Source organism: Morone saxatilis, unplaced genomic scaffold (assembly GCF_004916995.1).
Source record: "Morone saxatilis isolate NCDOM2014 unplaced genomic scaffold, NCSU_SB_2.0 Contig12, whole genome shotgun sequence".
Taxonomy (NCBI): Eukaryota; Metazoa; Chordata; class Actinopteri; family Moronidae; genus Morone; species Morone saxatilis.
Genome location: NW_023339674.1, coordinates 1,746,550 through 1,757,668, shown reverse-complemented (window position 1 = coordinate 1,757,668; position 11,119 = coordinate 1,746,550). Strand labels below are relative to the sequence as shown.

The following is an 11,119-nucleotide window of genomic DNA, read 5'->3' as shown; positions in this document are numbered from 1 at the left end:
ACACACACACACACACATCAGACCTCAGCCTTCATCAACACCAACAGACTGTGACAGGGGGATGTGAGAGCTGGTGGTTCTAGAGGGGGGCCTTGTCTCCCCAGTTTGGTGTCCAATGCTGTCAGATTTAACAGATACATTTAAACAATAATGTGTTTAAAAATGAAAATGAATTGAATGATCTGTTATGGCCACATTTTGGACTAAACAACCAGATTTCTAACGCCAACTTTAGATATTTATATTCAATGCTTTATTCATTTGTCACAGTAATTTTTTAAAGTTAAAATATCTTAACCTCTCAGCTTTTCAAAGCAAATATTGAGGTTTGTGGTCATAATTAAATCAACATATATATCTGCCACCCCTTAAAGTCTCCACATCCCCATAAAGAACCTAAAAACCTAAAGATTTAATACGACCAAACCAGAGTGGAGAGACTTACAGAGAGGGGAGTTCATGTTGAGTTTGATTTGTTTTTTACAATGTGTTAACAAGGCAATTAAACTTAGTCTTATTCAGCTGGTGTGAGGCAACTGTTATATCATTTAATTATTTCTTTCTTTTGATGGTTTATAATATATACTGTAACTGAATAACCAGTTATCCATCTCCCTTCTTCGACTGTTTGACACCTATTGCTCGTGTTACTGATCCTTGACGTTTGAGAGTGAAAAACACTGAGATCTGACTAAAACAAAACAAATCTGACATTCATATAGTAGGACAGTGCCTTAACCTACCCATACAAAGACAACAAATTAGCCATATATCAGAGGACGTTGTGTTACTGGGTGTCCTTTTTGCTTAGCATAACAAAAAACACAATCCACCTTGAAAACTGCCTTACAGGTGTAAGTCTTCATTCATGGCGTAAGCGAGACGCCATAAACGCAGTGAACCTTTAATTCATGCAACTATTCATCTCTCCACCCTCTCCTCCACCAGCTCTGTTCATTCAGAGGGGGCGGGTCTCAGTGCTGATGAAAGCCAGGTCACACTGCCGTGGGGGTCTGAGGTCGATGAGACACAATGTTCCTGGAAATCTGAGGCAGCACTGGGTTTCCGTGGTAACTGATGATATACACTTCGTTGGAAACGTGGTCCAGGAACTCCCCCTTATTATGCAATCATTAAATTCAAAGTTCTCTGTGTGTCTACAGCACAAAGAGGGAATGTACAAGATGACAACAAACTGTGATTAACAGACTCAGGTTGAGCGCTGGCAAGAAGAGGGATGCAAAATGGCACTGAATCTACAAAGACACGTGATATTTTGCACATTAATGCATCATTTTGGCAGACTTTTCAGTAAATCTACACTTTCCAGAGGGGGATGAATAATACATACAGATAAAGAGACACAAAGCAGCCTGAATAAAGTCTATATATGGGAAACACTGATAGACAGTTTGCTTTAGTTCAGAGCTCAGTTTTATCTAATAAAAAGAAAGATTAAAGTCTTGGTGCTGGATGAGTCATTAGATGCATCACCAGGTGGAATATTTTGGGGAGGAAAGATACACATGAACTGTTAAGGGTCAAACTATGACAAATTCATAGAATTGGGAAAGTGTGGTTGTGTTTTGGGTCATAGATAAACAATACACGCAACACTTCCCTCGCTGTGCTGACGGTGAATATGTACACTTATCCAGCGTCTTCATCACAAGACCTTTGCCTTTCACCAAAATGCCAGGCTTATCAAGCTTCCTGTCAATTGGATTTGCATCCTGAGACCTGGATGCATCCTAAGTTTTTGACTCTAGCACAACAGACCGTCTGAGGTAGTTTGCCTTGTGATCCAGCTGAAGACACTCCACTATGAGCATGCCCTAAGCTAGACATGTTAAGTTATTTCCAATAAAAATGGAAGACACTAGCGAACAAAGCACAGAGCAAAGCCATCCTGAGCGGACAATTCGAGACACCAAAGCACCTGAGAAGCAGGGTGCTTCGGTGCCGTCTCACTCTTTAAGGCAGCAGAGAGGAGGCACCACAGGTACAAGCAGAGCAACGTCCAGTGTACGACTACGTCTGACTGCTGCTATTCACACACTCAGCTGCAGCAGGAGTTTTGTTTGAATTTATTACAATGAAATGCACGTCATTTTAAATTCAAACTTGATTTCTGGAAAAAAGTGAGAGCCCAATTCTCAACTGACGTAAAGGTAAGTAGACAGCATATAATCGGTGGATAAACTAATGTTTTAAATGTCTGTCATCACTCATTCGATGGCATTTAGATTAAACTCTTGCTACTGTTTTGGCTTTTTTTGGCTTTTGTCGTGACAACCAGGAGAAACTGAAAGTTGGTACTCTTTAACACATGACCAAACTCGGCTGAAAAACGCAGCTAAAGCTCACCTTTCAGTTCCTGTAATTAACGTTAATCTGTCCAGTTAGACCACTTTACCTTCACTTCTCCCTTCATCTGTCACTCCCTCCCTCCCTCCCTCACTCTCTCTCTCACACACACACACACACACCTATATCTAGGATCAAGCCAAGGACAATCTGATTAGTCAGCTTTAAATGGGCTGCCAAATATCCCCTTCTCTCACACACCCACTTGCACGCACACCATACTGCAGCTTTTGAGAGAAAAACAACTCTTTCTTACTCTGAGTGTACGCACTGACTGAAAGACATGAAGTGTCTGGAAAAGCTGGAAACAAGTTGCTTCAGTAACTCATCATATTCTGGTGCCGTACTAACTGACATGATTTAACTAGTTTGTGCCCCTCAGCTGAATTTCCACAGAGAGAACCACCCTGCAACAAAACACGCCGTCGTCAGCCAATCACAAACCCTGATGAGTTACAAGCCCTCTTTCATCCGTAATTAGCATCTTAACCCCCCCTCCTCAACTCATCCGACCCAGTTCCACAAATGTTTCAGAGGGAGTGAAAGCGAAAGCGAGAAGCTTTGTGTGCATGTGTGGACAATTCCAGTTGACCGGAAAAGGGGAGGACAGACAAAAAAAAGGTCTGACTGTGCCAGATAAATAAGTGGGGGATGAGCTTGCTGCGGCTCTGTTGGGAATCTCTGCATGGGAACAGGACAGGAGGCGGACACAAAGCCGGCTGATTACAGACCGGCAGGCTGTGTGTGGGTCCTCTTTGTCTCTGTGACCCATCGTCCAAATAGAAAGGGCAGGAGCGCTTGTTTTATTTCCCCTAAACTGAGTCATCACCTTTTAGGATAACAGCCTGAATCCAGTCAGAAATTCTTTAACTACTTGTTAAAGAATTAGTCCAATCTTCAGATTAGTGCTGATACAATTAGTTGATTTACCACATTAATTAAACATTAATTGACAACTTTGATTATTGATTGATCACATTTGAATCATTTAGTTGATTCCAGCTGTGTGTCATGCAGTTTGAGAGTAACGCTGATAAAACTGGGTTGTTTTTCAAAAGGCACGTCAGATTTTCTGAAAAACTTTAGTGAATTGAAAGAATCTAAAGAACAGTCCAGTTTACTATCACATAACACAAAGAGCAGTAAATTAGCACATGTAAAAAGCTAGAACAAGGTAATGTTTTGGGGTTTTTTGCTTGAAAAATGTCAAATCAATTATCAAAAAAGTTGTTTCTGTCACTTCACTGATAAATGAAAGACGATATAGGACCGAAAGAACCGATTTGAAGATGTGAACTTTGACTAGTGTTTGGAGCATTTTCCTGTTTCCTGTAAATGAATCAAACAATAATGAAAATAATAAAGTAGACCAAAGATCTTTATTAGCTGCAGCCAACCAGTCCTGGCAGAACAGCGAGGAGTGTCCTTGGTTGTCTTTTAATTAAAGACACTGTTGTTTTCTGTGTTGATCTAATTAGATTCTGACACAGCACCACTAAGGAGGCAGAGAGTAGCTGCTTGCTTTAATGAAGTGGCTCCTCCTCCTCCTCCTCCTACTCCCAACTTTAGTCTGAATGAGTAAAGTAGTGGCAGCAGTGTGTTTTCAGAGAGTTTTGAACAGTGAGCTATTCATGTTGCAAATGTTCTCAAAACTACCACAACAAAAGTGTAGACCAAATGTATGCACATATATCAAATGTATACTTTAAGCCTCTGTAGTAATCTGCCACAGCCTGAGAAATAGTTAAGGAGAAAGAAAGAAGGAGCACGCAAAGGCACAGAGAGATGAAGAGAATCTGGAGGGGATCAAGATGACGCTAATGTTCTCAGAGAGAATACTTTGATGTTCTGCCACCGTGTCGTTTTTTATTTCCCTCATTTCTTCACCAATAAAACTCTTGTGTGCTGTGTGAATGACAGCGAGCTGCTTTAAACACGAAGCCAGCACAGTTCAGTTGGGTGATTAGCCTCGCTGGTGCTGAAAAAGTTATGCAGTGGTCAAGTATCGTTTTGTACAAAAACATATTAATAGGAAAAAAGGAAGAGGAGACACAGACGCAGAAAGACACATAACACATGTGTTCACACACAGTGAACACAAACAGAGCCATAAAACTGGGTGGTGCTGGTGTGTGTGTGTTTTGGAGGAGAGTGATCTCTGACCTTTCCCATCACAGGACACTACCACTAACGTGACAGAGCTAACAAAGAGCGAGCAGCACGGAGGGGACCAGAATAGCATTAAAACTTCGAGAGGAAAAACTGATCGAGGAGAAAGTTTGTCCTTTCAAATCAAAATGCCTGCCATGAACAACGCTAAACATGATTAGTTTCAGCATTGATTAATCTGCTGATCATTTTCTCAATTGATCAATTTGTTGTTTGGTCCATAAAATGGTGAAAATGTTGATCACAGTTTCCCAAAGTCCAGGGTGACATCCTCAAATGTCTTGTTTCATCCACAACCCAAAGATATTCAGTTTACTGATATAGAGGACTCTGACATCAGAGAACATTGTTCCTAAAAAATGACAGACAATGACAAGACATATCTTAATAATGTGTTACCCTTGTTCATGAACAGGTAGGAAACACGTGCCAACATCATTGCTGATTTTCATTTTCATTTATTATCAACATAATTTCACTTCTCTTAATCAGGTGACAGTATCTTGAGACTGGCTCAGTGACCTTATTTTCAACATGGTCCATGCAGGAAAACTCCCTCAACAGATGAAACTACAAAGACATAAGGCTAAGCAATGTCAACATTTTCACACCTAACTCTGACTTCACACAGTATTGTTATGTGTAAAACAATGTACATCATCAGAGCCGCATAGAGACCCATCCAGCACCTCACCTGAACAGGTTCTCCGCTCCGGCTCTCATGCGCATCTCCTTGTTGATCTGCTGGTTGATGCGAGCTCGCCGGTGCTGCAGTTTACTGCGCTGAGTCTGCGCAAAAGGATCACATCCCTGCAGAGAAAACACAGAGAAATGAATGAATGAATGAATCACAGCAGCAAATCTGTGAGCTGTATCTGCTGAGTAAGAACTATCTCAGTGACCCAATACAAGACAACCAGTGGTATCTTCTTAATGTGGTCACATAGGAAATAGAGTTAATCATAAAAAGACTTTTGAAATTAAGTTATTTAGATAGAAGACAGTACACATGTCAAACTGCTTCAATATTCTCAAATTTTACAATCTCAGAACCAGGATTAACCTCTATATGATTAGTGTATTAATCAACCAACCAGCATCAAACCTGAGAGACAGAGCAACAGCAACAATTAGGATAAGATCAATTATCTGAGATTAGATGGAGAATGTGTGAGACTGGCAGACACATTTTTGAAGGTTAATTTCCAAAACACTGTCTTATATTCATGCAAATACTATGCTGTTCATCATCTTACTAGGTGATGTGAAGACTGTTGTTCTGCTGCCAAACATTAAGTACATAAACAGAGATAAAATGGGGCCTTTCTGGTAGATTCCACATGGCCTTAAGCCCAACTTTAACTTTACCTGTGAACTAAAGCATTTTATTTGTAGAGAACACTATAGTACAGCGTGGACAGAAAGGTTTACTTCAGAGCAACAAATCCATGTAGGATAGGACAGCTGCATGCCGGAGATGATGGGGGTGTCGAAGGGCGTGTCGGAGACGTGGGGACAGCTCAGGACGAGGGAGCCGTATGGATGCTAAACATGGTAATAACCTGGCACGGTTGAGCAGGAGGAGAACCCTCTCCTCAGAAGGAGAATACGTTTAATAGAAAAAGGATCTGGTAATATGTCAGAGCTCTGAAGATTTAAAGGCCTCTTAGATCTCGCTTCAGCAGGCATTCTGCCAACAACACCAGAAGCAGCTTCTCCACAGCTCATTGTTAAACGTCTGCTCACTAAAATCAGCAGTCTATCACGCAATGCAACCACGTTTCACACTTAAAAGGTAAACAGATGTACAGTAACATGACAGATGGAGCAGCTGTACTGTAAACATGCTGCTTTACTCCCTTTCCTTATCCCCGTGGCTCCTTCCATCACCTTCTCTATCCCTCTCGCAGCCAACTTTACAGTACGGTTTCTCATGTTCCCACACTCTTCCTCCCCTGTATCTCTCTCGTTCCCTCTCACCCAGTTAAGGTGTTTGTTTAGCATGCTCACGTCAAGTAATCCTCAGAGTGCCTGTGTGGATTAGACTTTTGGCCGAGCTCCCACCTCTGCTCTACCACCAGGAGAGCGGGAGGATGGAGGCACCTCGACATCTGTGCAGATAAAGTCTAAAAGCCTTCGATGTCCAGGTGACTTTCTCTTAGCACATGTCTTGTTTTTCAGCAGCACAGACATCAACTGCTGCTTCAATAACAGGGCACCGTGTCTCTCATCATTCATCTTCTCCATCCATCAAGCCAGGAATAAAACCAGAACCTTTACCACAGGCATGCTGATAAGTAATAGAAGATATTAACAGTGGCCATATTTTCCCATTCATATTGCCTGATATACTGTAAACTATACTGTGCGTGATAGGGTCTCAGTGTCAGCACAAATGATGCAAAGCAGGTTTTATTTTTCAAACATACCCACAGTATGAAGGTTTTTAAAGGGTCACTTCACAGAAATAACCAAATACACTTTTGCCCCTCCTACTGGTATTCAGCCGTACAGATAGTTTAGGTAAGTGTAACTCACAGTCACTTCAGCAGTAAAATGTCAAACTATCTGCCAAATAATCCACAAACTTCACCGTCAACATGTTTCACTGGAGCTCTTTTCTACTGATGAAATACTCTCCATGAAAACAGTCAACAGCGCGGTCTGAGGATTGTCCAAAGGATGCAGCCAATGCATGCTGCAGATGCACCTTTCATTCCCAACGCCACTGTATCTCACTCTCAGAACTCAAATACAACTCTACCTGCACGAGACACCACCAGAGGTACGTGGGGGAGTAATGAAGTGGTTTTTGAGACCGTGATACTTTTATTATTGGTGTTGCTGCTTTGCACCCCCAATATCCAGACCTCGTTTTATTAGTGGAAATACATCTTGTTTGTTTAATGCAATCTAACTATCTGTCTGTGGAGCAACAGTAACAGGAGTTATTCTTGTGCATAATGTAGATAAAGCAAATCTGCAGCTTGACTTTGTGGACAGCCCCTCTCCTCAGGTGTGCATGCATGTAGGCTGTTTATATGTATATGTGTGTGTGTGTGTGTGTGTGTGTGTGTGTCTCACCTTCCGGATGCTCCCACTCTGGCTGCCCTCTGTAGGTAACGTTAAAGGCAAATCGTCGTCCGAGGCACCGTCTGACAGGGACATCTCAAACTGTCTGTGCACAAATCAACATTACTTTTATTATTTACTCAAAAGTGTCACTATTTAGACACACTTCCCACTCCTCACAGTGTATTGTAACCACAGCTCTCAGCTTGTGAAGGTAAACTGAATAAACAGCTTTTTCATGCTTACAATATTTTGACTAAAAACTTGGAGCTAACGTTAACGAGTCGCGGTTTTTACCACTTGCCTTGTCGCAGGTTCCTCCATCGTAAAGCAAAACGACCAAAGCGACCTAAGAAACTAACCTACATTTCTCCCAAACTTTCTGTGATTCCACGTTTACACAAAGCCCCCCAAGAGTGAGCCGACAGGATATTAAAAAGAACAACTTTGTACTCCTCAAAGCAGCCCCAGCTCCTTTACTCCCTGCATTACGATAGCACCTCCTCCGCTCGCCTCAGTGTGCAGCTGCCTGAGCTTACTCACGGAGGCGGGACGCGAACTCAGAAACCAGCCAATCACGTTGCAGCCTGTGAGACTGACAGTAGATGTAGCAAATCAGAAAGGAGGATTAAGACCTAACGACAGCCCGGTCTGACCAATTGCAAGCCGCGGGCAGTTGCTACGGCAACGTCAGGGCTGTGGCTTGTGTGTGGGCTCCGTAGAGATTGTAGTAGCCCCGCCTTCTCCGAGGGCCCCAAAACATCAATAAACATAGTTATAACTTCATTTTTACTTTATTTTCTACGGAGTCCTGTGGGGTTCTTTTATTTTCTATTAATTACTTTCGCATTTTCCAGTTAGTGACACTTAAAAGTATACATTTCTCTATAATAAGCAGTTTATTCTCAAGATTAGGTTGCAGTGATCTTCCTAACTTTTAATGTATGATCCCAAAAACGTACTGGGCCCTCTCGAGCTTGTGTTGCACTGCACATATGCAATATCCTACAGTGCATGTGTCACACTGGAGCATAATAACAACCAGCCAGTATTGCTCTCGTGCAAACTGAGACCAGTGCAAGCTGGATCCTTTGTTTCGGAGTTTGAAAATTTGTTTCAGAGTTTGTACATTTGTTTTGCACTTACCAGCCACCGTAGGATCCTGTTTAGGACATGATTTCTAAGTATTTTCACTTTCTCAGCTGTCTACAGATACAACTGTGTACAATATGGATGATATATTGTCCCAAAAATAAAGGTTTAATGCCACCAATATAACAATAATAATATGTATGTAAATGCAAGTTCTCCCTTGAGCAACAAACTTTAAATTCTTCATAATATTCAGACAATAGATAAATACACAACCAAAACAACAAATAAAATGGAAATTGCAGATTGTCTAACCCTAACCCTAACCTGGGAATGAGAATAGGCTGTGAAGTCTATAAGAAAAACTATGGTCTGTCTGGCCTCCGTAGAAAGGACCCGCTCCCTCTGTAGATAAAAACAGGTAACAAGAACACAACTATTCTTATTATTATAAACTAATGAAAATATTAATATTATCTCCAATATCTGTCAATAGATCCTTCTAATGTTACACACTGGACCTTTAAGTAGTGACACAGGTTGTAAGTGATTGCTATCTTTGTTATAAATCTGTCTCCCTGTCTCAGATAATTTGCTAAATGATGCTTGAACTAGTTTTGTGCTTGGTCAGCAACCTTCATAATGCTCCTTAGTGAAAGGAGAGCTCCTTAATTACTCTGATCTGGTTTCTCAAGGCCATTAAAAAACTCCCTTCCTGGATTGCTCCAAATTCTCACATATTTTTCATGATTTATCCCTCAGTAGCTGATGATTGTTATAACTCTCTCCTGTTTCCTTCCTCACAATGTCACCATTTTCACCCACTTGGCCATAGTTACGAACAATCTCAGCCAGTTTTACCAAACGTACGCAGCATTCTTGTCTCCTAATTCATCCTGATCCAATTTTAGTTCCATGAGTTTGGACAAAATGGGATTGTTTCAGGGTGGTGTGGACATAATGAAATGACCTGACCTCATTGAGTCTTTCTGTACATTGTTGCTGTCTGACAGAGGTTGGTGCTTCTCAATTTGTCTGGCCACGTCTCCATATGGCGGGTCCTCCTGTCCTGGTCCCCGGCCAACCAGTTAATTAGAGCTCCGTCCCAGAAATCCACGACTCTGTCCACGCAGGCAGCTGGTCAGCTCGGAGGTGAAGCCTTCTACCATTAAACTCTTTGGCTGCAACCTTGAACTAAGACCACTCATTGACAGGGATTTTGTTGGGACAGAGGTCCTGTATGAGGAGGTTAATTAGCAATGGGTTGCGGATGAGTTGGCAACTGGATTTCAGCTGAAGATGGAGAAGAAATAGGAGTTGAATTACTTCAGAGAAAGATGACAGCAACATTTTGTATTCTTATAATTTTAGTTTTTTATCAACGTCTGCATCGTCTGATGACTTCAAATACTCGTGCATGGAGTTGACAACATATGAAACTCATGAAGTAAAAGTTCATTCAAATGAATTCCTTAAATAAAGAAAGTATTGTTCGTTTTTGGTGTTAAAGTACTATGATTAAAAAATTAAATACACATTCAGATTAAGAGTCATTCACCATAATATTGAATCATTATTACTGGATTAATGGATTAATAAGTAAGCAGATTTTAGTGCTGCATGTGGTTGTTTAGGGCTTATTTTAGGGATTTTATGCATTTTAATCTATAAAAATGTGTCATATTTTGTAAACCGATCATGTTTTATATGTGAAATCTTTATGTGCAAAGTACCCAGTTAGAGCTGTCAGGCACATGCAATGGAGTACAGTATTTAGGTACAACATTTACCTGAAAAATACCTCTAAACTGCTCCAGTAAATGAGTAAAGAGACAGAAAAGTGTTAAGGAAATGTAAGAGTTTGTTGCTGACAGACATATTTGCAAGAACAAACACAGAAACAACAACTTTAGAAATGTCCAAAATCCATTTGCTAATCAAATCAAAGTAACTCTGCTTTTATTGCACATTTTGTTTTTGAACATCAAATTGCTGCCTGCATGTATTCTGTTGTTTGGCCACTTGAGGGCACTTTTACCCTTTCTACAACCCAGTAAACATCATATAGTGTTGCCATGTTCAAACACCTTGATGCACACTTTGAATATTGTTTCAACATGTTTGATATTAGTAAAGTAAAGTTAGGAACGTTAATGGGCTGCAAACACTAATTAAAACATTAATTTATCAGGACACTTATTTTTCAGGACTAGCTTAACTCATGTATAAAGTTAATTCAATAGTCCGCCTCCACTCAAAAGTGTGATGTTTGAATGATGTCTGTGTAGAGTTTTTCACATTCATCTGCTGAAAGTGGAAAGTTTCTCTGAGCTCATTGAAAATCTGATTTTAATATTTGTGACACACCAGTGCACAGACACTGAGTATTATTATTACTGTATATTGATCTGTGTATATA

At 40.8% G+C, this 11,119-nt stretch overlaps 1 protein-coding gene across 1 annotated transcript in view; it reads right to left on the bottom strand.

Moving 5' to 3' along the window:
• The window catches only part of rhpn1 (rhophilin, Rho GTPase binding protein 1), a gene marked incomplete in the record, with an annotated part of 15,678 nt that extends 7,572 nt beyond the window's left edge, over nt 1–8,106 (bottom strand). The window contains 3 exon segments of the mRNA XM_035654151.1: nt 5,231–5,346; nt 7,621–7,714; nt 7,913–8,106. Of these exon segments, the coding sequence (XP_035510044.1) occupies nt 5,231–5,346; nt 7,621–7,714; nt 7,913–7,932 (230 nt within the window).
• Nucleotides 8,107–11,119: the final 3,013 nt, after the last annotated feature.